Source organism: Megalops cyprinoides, chromosome 14 (assembly GCF_013368585.1).
Source record: "Megalops cyprinoides isolate fMegCyp1 chromosome 14, fMegCyp1.pri, whole genome shotgun sequence".
In the NCBI taxonomy this organism is placed as follows: Eukaryota; Metazoa; Chordata; class Actinopteri; order Elopiformes; family Megalopidae; genus Megalops; species Megalops cyprinoides.
In genome coordinates, this window is record NC_050596.1 from 27,630,536 (window position 1) to 27,649,336 (window position 18,801).

The 18,801-nt window shown below is 43.0% G+C and overlaps 3 protein-coding genes across 4 annotated transcripts; 2 read left to right on the forward strand and 1 right to left on the reverse strand.

Annotated features, from left to right (window-relative positions):
• The first annotated feature begins 292 nt into the window (after window positions 1–292).
• Window positions 293–3,068, forward strand: cd28 (CD28 molecule). The gene is made up of 4 exons (XM_036544773.1): window positions 293–344; window positions 1,455–1,799; window positions 2,450–2,592; window positions 2,862–3,068. The coding sequence occupies exons 1-4, from the start codon at window positions 293–295 to the stop codon at window positions 2,958–2,960; spliced, it is 639 nt and encodes a 212-aa protein (XP_036400666.1). The 3' UTR covers window positions 2,961–3,068.
• Window positions 3,069–6,683: 3,615 nt separating this feature from the next.
• LOC118789480 lies at window positions 6,684–11,614 on the forward strand. Its single transcript, XM_036545923.1, has 5 exons — window positions 6,684–6,780; window positions 8,482–8,799; window positions 9,037–9,179; window positions 9,908–9,958; window positions 10,559–11,614. Exons 1-5 carry the CDS (start codon window positions 6,720–6,722, stop codon window positions 10,670–10,672), a joined length of 687 nt encoding a protein of 228 aa, XP_036401816.1. The 5' UTR covers window positions 6,684–6,719; the 3' UTR covers window positions 10,673–11,614.
• A 254-nt stretch (window positions 11,615–11,868) lies between these two features.
• Window positions 11,869–18,746, reverse strand: fastkd2 (FAST kinase domains 2). Of its 2 annotated transcripts, none has more exons than XM_036545495.1 (12): window positions 18,690–18,746; window positions 17,009–17,748; window positions 16,402–16,505; window positions 15,706–15,814; window positions 15,488–15,611; window positions 14,905–15,044; window positions 14,217–14,389; window positions 13,923–14,086; window positions 13,528–13,752; window positions 13,228–13,312; window positions 12,778–12,892; window positions 11,869–12,678 (listed from the first exon to the last, which is right to left on the reverse strand). In XM_036545495.1, the coding sequence occupies exons 2-12, from the start codon at window positions 17,678–17,680 to the stop codon at window positions 12,544–12,546; spliced, it is 2,046 nt and encodes a 681-aa protein (XP_036401388.1). In that variant the 5' UTR covers window positions 17,681–17,748; window positions 18,690–18,746; the 3' UTR covers window positions 11,869–12,543. The 2 variants fall into 2 exon arrangements, with proteins under 2 accessions (XP_036401388.1, XP_036401389.1); XM_036545496.1 differs by lacking the exon at window positions 18,690–18,746 and adding an exon at window positions 18,614–18,684.
• Window positions 18,747–18,801: the final 55 nt, after the last annotated feature.

The window sequence follows — 18,801 nt, forward strand, 5'->3', positions numbered from 1 at the left end:
CAAAATCTGCATTTTCAGCCTAATGTTCCACTGATGAAAATTTCACAAGCTTGCGCTGACGCTTAAAACTGCTTAATATTCATCTGTCAGATTTTGCATTTTCCGTGCGGTAAAGGCAAACGTATCATCAGCAGCGCATCGCGAAGCAGAGTTATCACTCTGTAGGACATTACCGGCAGATCTCGCACTTCCTGCAAGAGCCTCAAACTACCGCTGATGTCACACGGTGTTCCAAAACACTGCAGCTTTATAAAAGCCCGAATCTAGACCGCGAGAGGAGTTTCTAACAACCATGATAGTCGAACTAATCGCGTTCATCAGCCTGTGCGCCCATGCAGGGAGAGGTGAGTACCTCGCTAACCTTCTTAACCTTCCTACTGTGCGTCTTATTGTCTGTTTGTCAACAGGGTTCAGTTCTGAAAAGCGCATTCTGTGCTGTCAAAGAGATAAATGGAACTGCAAAGAATTTCATAACGGCTTGAATATGCTTCACAGCAGACAAACACCTACACTTCTTAGCAAGTTGCTGATTTTTTTTTTTTTTTTTTTTTTGACCTTTAACCTTAAAGTATGGAAGTATGAACAGCATCAATGTTGTTTTAAATAGATAACAAAAGAATGTTTGAGTTTTCCAAAATAGCATTAGGGACTTAAAGACTTCTGATCCTATCTCAACTACAACTCAGAGCAGTACCATGGCACTGCATTCAGTGGGACATTGTGGTGTGGAGGTTTACAGAGATCACTATGCGGGTGTAATCATTTGAAAGGTATAGTTATGTTTTTATGTTTGGATAGGTTAAGCAAGTCAGGAGTAGACCATTGCACACTCTCAGACAACAAAAGAACAACTATATAACAAGTTGGGTAAATCTAAACAAGTGAACTGAAATTATGAAACTAGAACACCACAGGGGAAGATAACAGCCTCTCATCTACACCCCCTGTCTCTCTCTCTTCCAGAGGTTTGGATGTCAAGGTTGAAGGAATGTGTCTCAAAAACATGTTTGTCGAGTATGTAGAGTAAAGTGCAGTAAAGATTTGTACTTATTTTTAGTATAGCAAGAATGGAAGCTCTGAATAACAGGAGCCAGTAACTGCACTGTACTGCACCGATGAAATCCCTGGTCACCTGTGATTCATTAAATAAAGGACAATCTTTTGAGTTCTGTAGCAAGGAAGTATTATGGTGTGCGAAGTTACGAAATCTGAGAAATTGAAGTGACATACTAACCAAAACTGGTGTTCCGACCTTTTACGTTTGAAGGGGTTTTTGATTGGTTTCATTGTGGTTACGTATTGGGTTTGGCTTGTGCTCCTCACCATGTTTTGATGTTCATTCTCACGTGTCCACCTGTAAGTGTAAACAGCACCTTTTCCAACCTCTGTGCTTAAACGGTGGGGTTAAATAAAGGGTCGCCTCTGCCCTTCCTCTCTCCCCGGTTCTTCTCCAGCGCTGCGCGTGACCCAGCCCTACCGGGCGGTAGCGGTCGACGGAGAGGTGAGGCTCCGCTGCTCCTTCCGAGTGCGGCACACGGCGGAGGAGATGCGTGTGGCGCTGATCCGGGGGCTGCACGGGGAGCAGCAGGTGTGCGCCTCCTCCTTCAACCTCACTCAGTCCTACCACCAGACGGAGGGAGCCGTCCAGTGCAGGGGAGAGCTGAGCCCGGGCGGGGTGGACCTTGTCGTCTGGGGCCTGACGCTGGAGGACACAGACCTGTACCGCTGCAGGGTGGAGCTCCTGTACCCCCCGCCCTACATGGCGAACTTCGGGAATGGCACCCTCCTCTTCATCCCAGGTGAGACTGCATCTGTTTGACATCACGTGTCCTGTCTGACTGTGGATCTGTGCGCAGTGCAGTAATGTACATAATATTCGTGTGCTTGACTGACTGAATCATTTTGCTCTTGGGGACTAAAGTCATTATTTTAATACGAGGATAGAAAGACAGACCTCATGACCGAAAATGAAGTGCCTATTGACCACATCCTGCCATGAGCACAGAGTCGAGCAGGAGGTTGGCAGTCCTTTCAATGGAAATTAAACCCCAAGTATTCTAATTCTAATTCTGAATAAAAAATGAAAATTACTTTTGTAAAATGTAGAATGAATAGATTTTTCCAGCCAGAAAAGCTGCAGTTTTGAGATGAGAACAGAGATCACGCAAATGGAATGTTGACAGTCAGGGAGTCTCACTGCGGTTATGTGGTTTTGCTCTTCCTGGAGAGAAGGGGTGCCCCCCGCCACCAGCGTTACCCAGCTACATAACACATAGACGTCACTTTTAACCCTGAAATGAATACAAGTCCACCAAGGTTGCGTCATTACCTTTGTCTCAACAAAGGTCAAACTGTCAGCTGTAACGAACTAAAGCCACAGTAGGTGACACACCCGCTGCACCCTGCCAATCAAAGCTTGGATTCTGAAACCTCTCTTCGATCGTTTGAGGTCCCACAGCGAAGGAAGACTGCCCGTCTCCTGCGGCACAAACAGACACCGTGGTTGACTCAGACAGCGCTACTGTCATCTTACCTGTAGCGGCGCTGGTTTTCTTCATCCTCATCCTCATCATCATCATACTCACTTACAAGGTGCGTTTCAGCTTGTGACAACGATGCACTCACATGAAGCTAAAACATGTGCTCTGAAGTTATTTGAGGTGCTTAACAGGTCTTAACAGTGTTTTTTTTTTAAGTGAAGTCAGTGATATAGTTAATTACCAAATTTGCCTTTGTATTTCATTTTAAAACCCAATGTACAATGCCTAATGTAGCTCTCTGTAGAAGCTGTGGGCAAGGGTTCTCTGTGCCTTAATTTCCTCTGAAAATAACTCTCCCTGAAAACATTGTTCTCCATACAGATGATCACCATGGACTACAGGAAGAGGATGTATGCAAGCATGGCGCCAGTGATCTCGAAACGAGTGGACTGTCGATTTGGCTATGAGAATTTCCTGTGAAGTTGACTCTTTCAGAAACTGAAACGTTGACGAGCATTACAAAAAAGAACTGCAAATTTTCAACTTTGTCATTAATTAACATTATATGTTACATATAAAGTGTTTTAATGTTCTTTACAATGTGAGGTCTGAGAGTACTATATATGCCAATGAGCATATGTTTATAAAAACAGAAGGACAGGAGGTTTGGAATGAGATGCGTTATGTGTATAAAACATGTTAATATTACAGAATGTATTTTTCACATTCAACTAATATTCTGCCATAATATTATATGCATGAACTATTATTTAACATAGCTGCCTACAATATCTTGTTGCCATCAGAGTGCCTATATGAGAATATATTCTCTTGGGTTTGGGAAAGTGGGACCAGTTTGTGCCACTAGAGGGCAGTCCCACTCTCTCAGAGGCAATCCTGTACATTACGTTACATGGAGAGGCTCTTATCCAGAGCGACTTTCAGCACAAGAGAACAGAAGTGTAGGTATTGTTTGTGATAAGGAACTGAACAGTAAAGGCAAGTATCTGTAGCACACACGGCATTGTTTGCTGTGTCATTTCTGTCTTGTATATCTTGTATTGTGGATAACACCTTTTTATCATATTTTGTGTAAGAGTAAAAGAACAACACTGACCAGAAGCGGGGCAGCTTATTAATAAACAGCACTGCAAATAATGCTTCATCGATGAACATTTTCTCCTTTCTTCTATGTATAAAATGTTGCTTTTTTAACATCCATACCATAAAGCACCAAAGTTACATTTTTCATGATTGGCATTTTAAAAAATCCCTGCAATAATTAAATCAATAGGGTCATTTCCTACAAACCACCAAGTCAAAGCGACTTTGAAGTGTCCATCAGCAAGGCCTGCAGATTCTTGCTCACCGGAAAAATCTGCCCCTTCCTCACCAACTGCGTAACCCAGCTCCTCATTCAGGCCCTGGCCCTCCGCCCCTGCAAGTGCAGTCAGAACCCTGTACCTCATCCAGAAGGAGCCGTTCCTTGCCGAGTGCTCATACATCTAACTCCTCCTTACTTCCACCGGCTAACAGCCCCTCGTCCATTCCAAAATGTGGGTTTTGCATTACATTATTACATTAAATTCACTTAGCGGATACTCTTATCCAGAACAACTTCCAGCACAGAAGACCAGAAGTGAATCCACTTCAAGGTGAAAGAGCAACAGTGTCAGCCCAGCCCAACACTCCCAGACCAGTGAGTGTAAGCAAAACGCTATTCAAGCCCTACCAAGCCCTAAGTTAACTTGAGCAACCTGACTAGTCCAGTGAAGCCCAGTATACTACCACACATCACAGTCACTAGATCACAGAATCCCGACACTAAAAATAATTGTCTGTGCCATCAAATCCCCTACATTTTCATTACATGACATCATTTAGCAGACGCTCTTACCCATATCGACTTCCAAATAAGTGCAGCACTATGCTAAGAGTAGTTATCATGAAGTATTACAAGAGGTTAGTATTAGATACTGAGTTGAGTGCTAAACTAGTGTAGAGCGCTTTTTTTAAAAATATAAAATAGGGATAGGATGGACAGAGATAGACAGAGAGGAAGGTAGACTAGAGATACAGATGGAAAAGATTAGTTTCAGCTTTCTCTTGAAGACGCCCAGGGAGTCTGTTGTACGAATCTTGACAGGAAGCTCATTCCACCAGTGTGAAGCCAGTACTGAGAAGAGGCGGGTTCAAGAGATGCTGCCCTTGTATTTCGGGACACAGAGGTGACCTGAGGTAAAGGAACGATTATGCCTTGATCATGTCCTGTATGTACTGGGGGGCTAATCCATTAAGCCCCTTTAAGACATGACTGTTGAAACCTGGTCATGCAGCGCTTCTAATATTGTTGAGTCCTTATATGGCTATTTGCTTGTGTTGTACTCTGCCTCACTTGTAAGTCGCTTTGGATAAAAGCATCTGCCAAATGAATAAATGTAATAAATGTACATTTCTACAACACTGGCTAGAATGCCATCACAGTTCCCAGCTTTTCCCAGTCTCTTTTTCTCAGCATGGATTGAAAAATGATATATGCCATCTATCATATCAGATGCAAAAATCAGACATTTATGCCAGAGCTTGATTAATCATAAAAATGAGAAAAAATTTGAGCTAAATTATTCAAAATTAGTCTTATTCATATTTCTTGCTGTGATCACTAATTACACTGGATAAGAGTGTCAGCTAAATGTCTATGTATATGATTTATAGAATTATGTGATTGTTTAGAGCAATGTATTCTGTACCCTGTATAACTAACCTTAAATTAGAATTACTGAATAAGTTCATTCTTTTCACTATAACTCACACAATTCTTATTAGCTTTCATGAGTCAGTTGGGTATCTATGAACCACTAAGACTTTTTTTAACGCTTTAACTTAGAGAGTAGTCTTGCATTATTATGAGAGAGATTTGTGTCTTCTTCTGTGTCTTTGTGTCTTGCTATAGAAGGAAAGCATGCTGGTTTTGAAAACTTCACTATCGATAACAGCTGACCTGCCATATTTAAGTGCTAAAGAAACGCCTTGTTTTCACATCTGAAAAACAGGATGTGATGCGAAAAGAGGTATATCAGACCCTTCATCTACTGCTGAATCGTGATTACCAGCTCTGTGGTCCCCAGTATCTGCCCCTCACAACTCATGACACGCTCAAAGGCTCCGACAACAGGATGTGGGAGGGACAGACCAGGCTGTACAGTATGTACTGACAGAGACGGTTTCTCAGATTCATCCCCAAGAAAACCCTATCAGCAAAGGCCTTTAAGCATCACTGTAGTCCAGTTTTTAAAAACAGCAGGTCTTTAAAGTATCACTGAGAAGCAGTCCAGTCCTCTGAAACAGCAGGGCAAGTGCATTTTGAGTAAAATTTACTATCAGTACTAAAGCCTACCTGTGATTAATGTGTCTCGTCATACCTGTTCCACTTTGCCAAGATTCTGGCCCTGCAGGCTCTTTTACTGTGGGTATATACACATAAATAGCCATGATTAGGTACCTTATGAAGGCGTCAGTCTCCTCATGGAAACTGATAAGTATTTTAACATTGCGGAATTATTCTTATTATAAAGGCATATTCGAATTTCTCGTCTAGTTAGCTAGCTTGCGAATTCTCAGTACGGCACAGTTCACACAATCATTTTGCTTACCTGAGAATACTATGATCCGCTATTCGGGAAAAAGCTTTGAGTTACGGCTAGCCTGCCCACACATTCCCTCACCCACGCACAGCCTGTGTGTAATGATTTCTGTGCTGCCTCATTGACTCCGCTACCATCAAAAGACAGTACGTCTCTCTCTTCATTTTGATGTTATTCAGGTATGATGTTAATCCAGTCAGTATAAATTTCCTCTGTTGCTAACCTCTTAAATCGTGGACCTTTACCTCCACTGGAAGTGAAATAGCATACTGTTTTTATTTGCATGATGATGCTGAGCAGATCATATACTAAGATCCTTCATATGATTCAAACTAACAAATGACATTTGACAGACTTGAAAACTGAAAACTGAAAACATTTCAAGGGCAATCCTTATCGTTTCCTGTCTTCTTCCCTCAATGAAAGAAAGACACCCACACACCCACGTACACATGCACACACACACACACGCACACACGCACACACGCACACACACACGCACACACATAAAGACTGAATGAGCAGTTGCAGGCAAGGTTCTGCTCCTTTCTGTCCCAGTTGTGTCACCATCAAGAGCTGAGGAAGACGAGCAGAAATGAGGATTGAATTCTGCACGCTGCTCCTGCTTTTCCCCCTGGCCCTCAGTCTTAAAACTGGTAAGCAATTGCCAAGCTACTCTTATTCAATCCATCATTATTGATAGGATCACTTCTTTCCAATATTGCTGCTCACTGCGTAGACAATAGACAGGCAGGAGCCCAGGCAAATAGACATCTTTAAGCAACCTCTTCGGCCTGAAACAAGATTCCTGATACCCTCCTTTTTCCTTGTCTGAGTGATAAATGCATTATAATAAACTATACGCATACATCCTTACAACTTTTAACGGCCATTGCTCACAGTCTGGTGCCATAGGTTGAACATATTTTCTCTAGGCTGCCAGTTCAAGGGTGTTATTGCTCATATACTGGCACAAATACCACCATAAATCGTTTCAAATTTTAATTAATTTAAAATGAATTCATTTATTCAATGTACAACTGCAAATCTACAGTTGTTTGCCATGACAAACATGTCAACGGTCAGAGCCAACTCTATGTAGGTCACAGTATTGCTATCGCTATGTGGTAAAGTGTAAACACACAATCATGTATGAGTATAGGCACAATGTAAAGGATAAAAAAGCCCTCTATGTGATGTCAGTGCAACAAAGTGCATGTTTATACATAGATACGCATGAACATATTAACTATTTAACAACACAGACTAATATTAAGGCTCATGCTGTAACATTAGCATAAAAAATCAGCTAGAAAGCTAGAAGAAAATGTATATTAAATATATACTGAATATATTGAAATCATCTGGAGGTTTGTTTAATAAATGCTAGAGAAATGGGTTGAAATGCTTTGATGTTTTGTCTGCACGTTGACCTTTTTTATCATACACTACAACAAGGTGAAACCTAAAATTCAGAATAGCTGATGCTACAGTCATCTCACATACCTATCTATTTTTCGTGTTTGACAAGTTTAACATGTGATAACACGCCATTCAGCTTGTAATTTCATCGACAGTCTACAGTGTAATTAATGCCCTGTCAACCCTGGTCTGGAATACATAAGGGTCTCTGCTTCTGCTGTAAATCATAGTGAAAGAATTACTCACCCTAATAACCCTATAAGTGAAAAAAAAACATCTAATTACATCAATTTAAAATGAAAACAGTCCACTTTATCGCTTTAAAATTTAAAAAAAATTGAAATGCTTCTTTACTTTTTTCCAAAAAACTTTTTTTTTCTTCATAAATAATTATGTAAATAAGCAACAGTAGATAAATAATGGAACAGCAAGTAATTTACGTAAAAAAGGAACAGCACAGGTACCAACACTGATTGTGACTCCTCTCATCTTCTTACTCAGACGTGATCCCTCATTCTTTTTGTATTCTAGGCTAAAGCCAGGTTTAATCCATTTTCCATTCCTTTAATTCATACTTATTTCAGTTAGAAAATCCAGTCAATTCCAGGACCTAGACATTGCGCATACACAATGTGTAATACACACATACATTACACAGTGGAGGATACTGACATCATCATCACCAGAAAACTGATAATTCGCTGAAGCATCCATGTTGTATCCAAAGTTGCAGTGATAATGTAGCATGTTGCTCTCTTTGTGATGTTTTTCAGCTTAAGCAGCAAAGATGTTTAAAAATTTATAACCTGTTTTTCTTCTGGTATGAACAATGTGAGTAGCATTACGTCAGGTTTTCAGTGATACTTTTTTGGTTCCTAACCGGATACCATCCGCAACGTGCAGCGTTCTCCCTGTCTCTCTGATTCGCCCTCCAGACTTCCAGGTGAGTCAGCCCCAGACGCAGGTGGTCGGCCACAACGGCTCGGTCACAATCGCGTGCGAGCTCCGAAACGGCCAGGCGAACTGGACGATGGACACCAAGCTGAAAAGGAAAAGCAACGACAGTGTGGTCTGCCAGGCTTCGACGAGGAAATCCCGGGACTGTATTTGGAGGCAGGAAGTGTGGAACCGCACCCTCTTCACCCTCTTCAACGTGCAGCCAGGTGACGAGGAACTGTACGTTTGCGAGCTGGCCAGGACGTCCTCCCGTCCCATCCTGACACGAAAGGGGAATGGCACCCTGCTGATCCCAGGTCAGTGTTTGCCCTCCTCCACTCATTCAGGTCCCATCGGTTTCATTTACACCCATGTGATATACAATAACCAGTGCCCCAGTTGTTTTGAGCAGTAACTGTCAAAGCTACAAGAATGTGTATATGGAATATGATGGGATGTTTAATGAAGAGTCAGGAAAAAGCACGCAAACTAATCCTGTGTGTGTGTGTGTGTGTGTGTGTGTGCGCGCGCGCGTGTGCGTCTCTCTCCCTCAGATACTACAGTAACCCCAGTCTCACTCAAGCCCAGAAAATCCCAGTGTTCCGACGCCAGTCCATTTAACTGGATTCTGATTGGACTGGTGGTGTTCTTCTGCATCAGCAACCTCATCGCCACCTCAGCCTACATTAAACTGCGGGTGAGGATCTCTGAAACTTCCATAAACATCTACCTGTTTTCTATATAAGTAAATCCAGGGCAAGGTCTCAGCTGGCTGAATCTAGACCCTGTAAATCAGCTTCCTGTACTAAGGGTAACAGGGATGGCGTTTGCTTGGCACGTCCAGAACAGTATGTTTATTGGGGTTCACTTGCAAATTACTTATTTTTTCTCAATTACTCACTAAACATTTCCTGAAAACTGAAAAATCTACTTGGCAATCTAATTAGACCTGAGTATTAGCTAATAGTTGTAAATAGAAGTAAGAATATAATAAAATATATTATTATATAATATTAATATGCAATATATGCCATTATATATTAAATTATATTACATTAAAATATAATAAAAGATGGCTGCTTGGTGGCTTGTCAACTATACAATATTCTAACATGCCTTTCTGGGTTAACCTACAAAAATGCAAAGATCAACACGTACAGCCCTGAAGTGCTGATACACAGCAGGTTTCAGGTTCAATAAGTTCCAGGAGTTTAGTGATTTGAAGCCACTATCTGATGTTGAGGAGAGACGACAGATGTCACAGATGACAGATATCAGTGCCACACATGCCTATTCCAGACAGATAACACAGTGCAAGTCAGGTCTTTTGCTCTACTTTGGAGTTTGTCAACTTCCTCTCCGTTTCTCGAATGCTAAAATGCATCTCTACTTTCACATGCTGACTTCTTCAATGTTTCTGTGCAGATTCTGCATGGCAAACAGATTGAGGATCCACCGGTCTATGTGCCCATGCAGGTACGATGATGAACCTTCTCGACATACCAGACAGTGCCATGACATTTGTGAGAATCCCACAACAGTGCACTCAACTTTATCATCTCACCAAAAAAAAAAGAATAAGTTGAAGGATAGGGTCTGTTTAAAACGATACCCTGATATTAACAATCCTACTGGTGATTTTGAATCCTATTATTTCATAAAAACAATGGAACACATTAGTTTACCTTCCTTGCTCTTCTGATCATCATCTTTATGTGACAGCATTAATATATCTGTGTATTTTAATGAAGGAAATTCTGTAAAAGTAGATGTTCCCTCACAGGGCAATACGACAGCTCCGACTATTACATGTGCTGATGTGTTGCACTCTGACTTGAATGAGGTGCCTTCAGCGTAATTTAATGTAACACAAACATCAGCAAGTACACTAAGACATTCACAAATGTAGCCCCCTATCTAACACTTCACGCCTGTAATGGGATGAACCATCAAAGAGTAGCAGTGGGCCAATCTGTTCAATAAGATACCATGCGTGTCTTACAGTGGTGCTGTGACAGGCAGATCATTTTGCTCCAGTTAAAGTTGAGACATAAATAAAAAACTGCTGTCTTTCAGGGGAGAGCTGGCCCACAGCGCATCAGCGACTACATGAACTTTCAGAAAGTGCATCCAGAAGGCAGGATCTCAGACAAAGTCTTCATATACAACCCATATTACAGCCCAGACTGATCGATCTCAATCAGCAGGAACCTCAGAAAGGCAAAGCAATGATCCTTTTCATTTTATTAATCAGTTTATTTTACTGCCGTTTCGCTCTTCAACAGGAAAGCTGCGTTATTTCCAGAGATTAGGTGAAGTGATTTTCGTAAGACTGTTTTGAGGTGTGAGAGATGTAGGAATCCACTGTCAAACATCTGTGCTAAACCGTGAATATGTTCTGTGTGCCCGTTATTTTTGCTGTGAGATGTATACCCAGTCCCTGCTTCATCTTTCAGCATTTCAACTGTAAATGTACGACTCTGTAAATCTGCATGTATAATAATGTACACAGAACACACTGGAGATGAAGCTCTCTCCAGTGGGTGTTTATGGGAACCTTCAGTTTGAGCCAAGCTGACCAACAGCATCTGTGCAATAAAGACGTTAGGAATGAAACTGCCTCATGGAAAATGGAACAAGTTTCCCCTTCGTGTGACAACAGTTGGGCTGATAGATCACAATATCAGGTAGTGTGATATTTGATGATTACACTGATACATTTTTTCCACATTACCATCAATTTACCACAATAAACAGTTATTATCAAATCTATCCCCTAGAAGCGAGAAGAAGTGAAGTTAACCACAGATGAACTTTTTTCCATTTCAAGATTTAGCTTGTTTTAAACTGCAACGTCAACAACTACATGTGTTCAATTATGCATTTTGTTTTGGTCAGCAAGCGGCAGGCCTAATACTGAATCCATGTGCCCAGCAGATTCCTCAATGTGGTAGCAAGGAAACCAGTTCATTTCTTCATGGCAAAGCGCATGTATACTTGCAATACTTGTGCCACCTAACCATCTGCTGCTGCTGGAACCTGAGAAAGCATTCTTACCAGGGCTCTGTAGCTTGAAAGGATATATTAGCTGATACAATGTCAATAATAAAATAAATGCAAAAACCGATGCATTGACTGATGCATTGATTACTTATTTTGTTCAACATTAGATGTAAAATAAATTTACATCACATTACATTACTGGCATATAGCAGATGCTCTTATCCAGAGTGACGTACATAGGTTACAATTATTTACATGTTACCCATTTATACAGCTGGATATTTACTGAGGCAATTCTGGGTTAAATACCTTGCCCAAAGGTACAACAGCAGTACCCCAGTAGGGAATTGAACTGACAACCTTTCAGTTACAAGTCCTGCTCCTTACCACTATACTACACTGCCACCCAGGGCCCCAATTTAAGCACTAGCAAAATGATTGTTTTAGGCAGAACCCCTGCATATCTCATATGAAGAAAACATCTTTGTATTGGCTATCACAGCAAAAGCTAACTTTCAAACCTTCCTGAAAGGTCAGCACTTTGACAAACTGACCCCAGTGAAATTGGCCAAAGAGCTCATACCAGGCTGAAGTATTAATGACCGGCATATCAAACTTCATGCTTTCCTTTGGCACCATTTACAAACAGACCTTTACTCAAAAAAAATCCTATTTTAGTGACACACAGCACTGTAGGTGGTCGTTGAGATGAGAATGGTGCAGGTGGGCTGGGTGTGAATTTCCCCCATGAATGAGGGGGAATGGAAACACTCTCCCAGAGAGCACCAAAGCAGTGCTGTTTCACACCTGTCCTACACAACACCACCTCTGCTTCTTTGTTTGAAGAAAAATGACACAGACAATCCCAAACACTTGTGTGAAAAGCGTGTTTGTTCCGATTTAATCTGAACGACACTGTTGGCGTTGCGCTGCACACTTCAGACCCTGGTGAACAGGGTACGAGAGCACCGAGAGGTCAGGATCTCTGTGCTGAATACAGCAGTGCCCCGCCCCCCTCGGAGCACAGCCAATGCGGTGAGGTTCCCCACCTCATGCTCTTAGCTCTCTTCCCTTCTGGTCCTCTCCTGCTCTGAATTCACCGACGCGTCCTCCCCTTTCACTCCGAAGATCAGGTCTGTCAGAACCTTGGCCCTCTCCTCTTCCGACAGCGCAACCAACTCGGGCTCGGGCACCTGGATGGACAGCACGTCACCCGAGAATAAACACTACAATGTGAGATTTGGCTGCAGTAGGAGGCTGGCGCTTGCCCACTCAGGGGACAGGACACTCACCAGGACAGGGGAGTATCCCAGAGCCTGCAGGTGACGCAGCTTCATGGCCAGCATGCCCCTTGGGTGGCGCGTCCCCAGACAAAAGAAGGACCCTGGAGGACACAGCACTGCCACCCTGCAACAAAGGAGAGAAAGACCACATGGGCATTGGGCTGAGACATTTATGTCCAGGCTTAGTAGTCTCCACATAGCCTGGGAAAACAGGCTGCTTATACAAACACATTAACAATAAAAATGCTATCTGCAACTGAGTAACACCACTAGCTGTATATCACTGCTTCATGACTTATGCCTTCTGATCAACTGCAACCAAAGATAAACACTGGGACTTTTAAACAAAATGTAACTTCCTCTAAAAGTGCATATTCAAGCATCACTATGAACCTAAACAGATATTTTCATTGAGACTAAAATGTACACAGACAACCTCCTGTGATGAGGGGAGAGTACCTTTGGACGGACTCCAGAGAAACAGACTCCTCTTCGGATGGAGAGCACAAGTCAGGCTTTTTCAGGGACAACGTAACCAAGCAATCTGAAGCACACACAAGTGGACACATGAGTACAGACACATATAATCAGACAACTAATTATACTATTATCAAACTTGTATACACCCCTATGGTTTCATTTATTTACCACAGATACATCAAAAACATTTAGTTAAAAGAGGTTAGTATCTAATTAATGACTAATGATTATAATGGCATAATCAATGACAGCTAATACTGTATATGAAGATGTTCTCACCTATGGAGTAGCCATTCTCCAGCAGCACCCCTTCCTCCACTGCACCTTCTCCCACAATGCTCTGGAGTGCCTTCACCAGGCTCTGGTTTACATATTTGCTGTTGGAGGGTGGAGGAATGGTAACTGGTGGTATCGTGAGGTCTTGGGGCAGAGATGCAAGATCCAAATGCAAACAGAGGTTCACATAGTGCAGCTTTTGCTGGTTCATCCGTGAGAACTTGCCATCTGCGTATACACAATGCATATGGGTCAGGGGTCAGGGGTCAGGGGTCAGGCAGCAGGAGAGGATATTCAACTCAGAGGAGATGAGACACAGACAGTGCTGTTGCACGGGACAGAGTGTCGTCTGAGGGAGGAGTGTGGGATAGCATTTTCATGCAAACTGCAGGCCTGACCTTTAGTGCGAAGCTCTTGCACTGTCTCTGTTTGCACCAATCTTTCAAGTAGGGCAAGAGGGATGTGTCCCAGAATGCACAGGGAGAAGATGCCCCTCAGCAGCTCTGTGGGGGCCATCTTTGGCAGGTAGGATTCCAACACCCGAGTCACACTCTCTAGGAACCTGCAGGGAAACACAACCCGTCACATCATCAGCTCAGTCCAATCCACTCGCTTTGCTGGCATTAACTTAAAAAAGGCTAAAACTGCAACACACGTGATCAACAAATGATCTGTCTGAAAGGGAAGCTTACTCTGGCGTGTGCTGCTGGGGAATGTAGTTCAGCATGGAGTAGACCTTCAGAAAGCTAAGGAGATCTTTTAGCATGAGGGAGTCTGAGTCTCGGATCATCTTCTCTGAGACCTTGTCCAACAGAGCCACTGGACGGAAACCCATCTCCTCAAACAACAGGAGGAGGAGGACCAACTGGAACCCAACAAGATCAGAACAGACCGCGTCGGATTCAAGCTCAGTTTCAAAAACAACCATTCACTGACCCTGGGTGTAGCATCACAGCAGAACTTCTGGCTTTTGAATGCTAGTTCCTTATATACAGTAGTATGCCGAGTGAAATTACACTTCACTGATTATCTTTGAAAGAAACAGCCTACATACCAAACACAGCAGAACCCTCTTTGTGACTCTTCATGTATTCATGTACAGTAAGTACATAATTAATATAAACATTAATGTAAATTAAATATTACATTAATAACTGTGTAAGTATTTCTTTTGTCCTACTGCTGCTGTTCGTATGTGTAAATGTTCACATTAAATGTGTTGACAGACATGTTGAGATAAACTGTTGGCAAGAACAAATAAAGACTGACAGTTTTCTCTGTTCTGTTTTATAAGATGTAAGTAGCACTCCTTGTGCTTGGATAACATTAACAACTGATCGCAAAAAGGAAAATGAATAAAGTAGACTGTGACAGTCTCACCTGCTTGGTGTTCCACATTTCAAAGGTGGACGTCAAGTACTCTGCGACGGCCGAGAGCAGGTGGACATCCCTATACTGCAGCTGCTTGCTGGCTCTCAGCAAATCAATCAGTCTCGTGAACGGGATGCAATGGACGCTCTCTAACGAGTGAGAACATAAAAATTATGTGCGGGAAGGGAGTGACCTGCTGAGTCCCTCACTGTCTTCAAGAAACATCTGAAGACACAATTTTTCCGTGCTCACCTGAACACCTGAAACACTACCCCCTAAAGCACTTTATGTCTTAATCTTTGTTTTCCTTAAAAAAATTCAAATCTATGGCTTCATGCACTTGAGTCTAACATCAAGCTTGTACCTTGTCTGGCCAACTATTGAAACTTGATCATGCAGTGCTTCTAATATTGTTGACTCCTCATATGGCTATTTGCTAGTGCTGTACTCTGCCTCGCTTGTAAGTAGATAAAACAGTCTGCCAAATGAGTAAATGCAAATGTAAAGGGGTGCTCGGCGTACGGGTTTGCAGGGATACGGACGAACTGGCTGACGTATTAACTCTTTCAACAATGCCAACGTCATTTCTCACCGGCTATCTTGCTGTTACAGATGTCCAACAGCGGCTTGGAGGAATGGTTCATGGCGGCCAGCGAGACGAGCATGTACTGGGCGTTGGGGAGAGTGAACTGCTCCGTCATGGACAGGGCCTTTTGCTGGAGGAAAGCAGAGGAGAGTGATGGGGGGGCCCCGTGGGTCAGAGGGAGAGAGAGAGAGGGAGTCACTGTGTCACGCGGGAGAGGCCCTCACTTCCAGCTTCCTCTTCAGGCTCGTCGGCGCGTCTCTCCCAACGCAGCGCATCAGAGTCTGCAGCGTCATGACTCTCCGGATCCCGGGGATTCGACCTTCCACCAGCAGCCTGCACACACATGGGGACAGGCAGGTCTAGGATCACAATTACAGGCACCAAAGAAAATTAACACTGATGTACCTTAAATTAATACAGTGTAGTGTAGTCTTAAGGAGCAGGACTCGTAACTGAAAGGTTGCCGGTTCAATTCCCCACAGGGGCACTGCTGCTGTACCCTTGGGCAAGGTACTTAACCCAGAATTGCCTCAGTAAATATCAAGCTGTGTAAATGGATAACATTGTAAAAACCTGTAACTGATGTAAGTCGCTTTGGTTAACAGCATCTGCTAAATGTCAATAATGTAATGTAATGCCGTTGTACCCTTGGACAAGGTGCTTAATCCAGAACTGCCTCAGTAAATATCTAGCTGTATAAATGGGTAACATTGTAAAAAAAAAAATGTACTCAATGTAAGTCACTCTGGATAAGAGCATCTGCTAAATGCCAATAATGTAATGCAATTAAAACATGTGTTAAACTCTACTCCATGCCGTACTTATAGCCTCGACAGAGTTTCCCATTTATCACACCGAACACCGTGCTGATGCAGTAATACTTGCTGGCCTGAGCCATATTTATGCAGATTGCTCCCCACCTGAGGCCCTCCCTCAGCGCATCCACATTCTTACAGCTGTCCATGTCCTCCAGGCAGGTGGCCAGCACTGACAGGGACTTTTCATCAAACTCGTTCAGTTTCTCCTGTAAAGACACAAAAGAGAGCTACCTGTGTACACCTTTACATCCTGCTGCTGCTGACACAGTATCCCACCACTAGAGAAAGACAGCAAAGTTTACACAATTAAAACTTTATGAACTGTCTATGGATGCTTCTTAATACTAGAAGACAAAAGCTCAAATTAAACTCATCTAATAAGTAGACAAGGTGGAAATACCATGACAAAGAAAACAGAAATCAGTGTTATGCACTGAGGAAAAGGGAAGCCCATGGCTTCTAACATGGATCACAGTATCGCAGCACTACAGAAAGACATCAAACATTTTCATAATTAAAAGTTGAGGATCTGTCAACGGAAGCTTTGTAATACTAGAAGACAAAAGATAAAATCATTGGATCAGTAGATAAGGAAGCAACATCATGACACAGAAATCAAAAATCGGTATTCTTCACTGATGAAAAGGGCAGCCCATGGGTGCACCTCAGTCGTCAATGTGAAGTTACTTGGTACCTCCTGATTGGTTACCTGTATGGTGCGCAGGAGAGTCTGCACCACACGGCTGCGCTGGGGCACGCCCAGCTTCACCACGGCCAATAGGCTGTAGGCGACGTCATCGTTCCTCATCCGGGGGGCGTCCCGCATGACCTGCCGGCACAGCTGCCCGAAGACGGGGTGCTCGAACATCAGCTGCAGCTCGTAGCGTCTCTGCTCCTCCGATATCCTCTTGGCGGTCTCCCACAGGCGGGTCAGGCTGTTGCTCACTCTCCTCCAGCTCAGCGTGTACTTGCTGACCAGGTCCAGCACGTCCGTGGGGGACTGGCACGCCTTCAGCTGGTTGTAGAACAGTACCCGCTGCCCCACCCCACCAGGAGGAACGGCGTTCCTGTCCTCTTCTGGCAAGGGCTGCAAGTCTGCAGCGTCTTCGGAGCTGCGGGACAGCGCTTTGGGTTCACTCAGACCCTGCCACCCTGTCCCATCCTGCGAGTACAATCTCACAGCGTTCCTATGGTAACCTACCGACGGCCTCCCCGCCCCGTGCCCCACCCATAAACGAGAGACTCCTCCGTGGAGCTGCACACTGAACAGCACACAGCTGCTTCCTTGTCTGTGGGTACCAAAGTGTTGCCATAGCGATCTGTCCCTGTGAAGCAGCGGTGCCAGCCGAAAGAGTTCATTTCCTAATTTGCGGGCTGTCATCCTAATATTCTACACAAAGACCAAAGACAAAGGAAGTGGTTCATCACAGGAACAGCAGTCAGTAACACCTGGACACACAGAGACGAGAAATGTCATACATTTGGGTAACAGCCTTCATCACTTATGGTTATGGTCATCCTTTAACACAAAATACAATTACATAGACAAAATTTACCATTTGCCCATACGAAAACGCTAAAAAAAAAAAACACACACAAACACGTATCTCCAGAATGTGGAATTAGTCTCAACATGAATATCTAAGTACAGTCAACATTGTAATATCTAAGCAAAACACAAAACTGCCCTGAAAATTGTAAGGCCCGGGTGGATGCACCGTAACTGAGGGTTTCTGTTTAATTGCAAACAGTACTACACTTTACACATTAAAAACGTATCCATGGAGAGTCAGAAACTCACATCGATAATCACATGCACAAGAACACGTTAAGTCAACTCTAAGTATCTATCGTTTTGTTTTTACTGAAGCTTTTCAAACCCAAAGACAAAATTCTTCCTTTTCAAATAATAACCACATCATTCTGTATATACATTCACACTAGAAATACACAATACACTACTACGCTCACATGGATGGTCAGTTAAACAGTCAAAACAGTCGGCTACGCTCCTTGCAGGACTGTCCTTGACGTACCAATGACCGCTGTGCTGGCTTCCTCGCAAGAATTGAGTTAACGTTAGTTAGCTAACTATTGCAAGCTGATATGTCACAAATGAACCATTTTGATTTTTACAGTTAAGATCTGAAGTAGCGACATGTTTCGACTACTAATGGTTACTATTCTGAAAGCAGAACTGGCTGGCTAACAACCTGCTTCGCTAGATAGATCATTAAGACGAAAATAATACATGTGAATAGCACAGATTCAATTCAGTCTTCGCTAAATAACTTTAACTAAACACATCACATACGTATAACAGTCATCACAAGCATGATGTTGGAAACGAAGGATTCAAGAACGTTTGTGTTAAGTGATCCTACCCATACCATTCGCATTCACATGGTAGTGCGCAGCCATGACAGTACACGTGATCCGGATATTTCGTCACACCGGAGAAGCCCTTTGTCAGGCAGGCGACGTGTTTTGCTTCCGTTACAC

What these genes read in the sequence shown, in the direction of transcription:
- cd28 (XM_036544773.1), top strand. Translation starts at nt 293, where the DNA reads ATGATAGTCGAACTAATCGCGTTCATCAGCCTGTGCGCCCATGCAGGG. An exon ending in GTGCGCCCATGCAGGGAGAG is followed by an intron (nt 345 to 1,454) that starts GTGAGTACCTCG and finishes GTTCTTCTCCAG; the next exon opens with CGCTGCGCGTGACCCAGCCC. An exon ending in TCATCATACTCACTTACAAG is followed by an intron (nt 2,593 to 2,861) that starts GTGCGTTTCAGC and finishes TTCTCCATACAG; the next exon opens with ATGATCACCATGGACTACAG.
- LOC118789480 (XM_036545923.1), top strand. Translation starts at nt 6,720, where the DNA reads ATGAGGATTGAATTCTGCACGCTGCTCCTGCTTTTCCCCCTGGCCCTC. An exon ending in GGCCCTCAGTCTTAAAACTG is followed by an intron (nt 6,781 to 8,481) that starts GTAAGCAATTGC and finishes TTCGCCCTCCAG; the next exon opens with ACTTCCAGGTGAGTCAGCCC. An exon ending in CGGTCTATGTGCCCATGCAG is followed by an intron (nt 9,959 to 10,558) that starts GTACGATGATGA and finishes GCTGTCTTTCAG; the next exon opens with GGGAGAGCTGGCCCACAGCG.
- fastkd2 (XM_036545495.1), bottom strand. Translation starts at nt 17,680, where the DNA reads ATGACAGCCCGCAAATTAGGAAATGAACTCTTTCGGCTGGCACCGCTG. An exon ending in GCCTGAAGAGGAAGCTGGAA is followed by an intron (nt 15,612 to 15,705) that starts GTGAGGGCCTCT and finishes GCTTTCCTCCAG; the next exon opens with CAAAAGGCCCTGTCCATGAC. An exon ending in AAATGTGGAACACCAAGCAG is followed by an intron (nt 14,390 to 14,904) that starts GTGAGACTGTCA and finishes GTTGGGTTCCAG; the next exon opens with TTGGTCCTCCTCCTCCTGTT.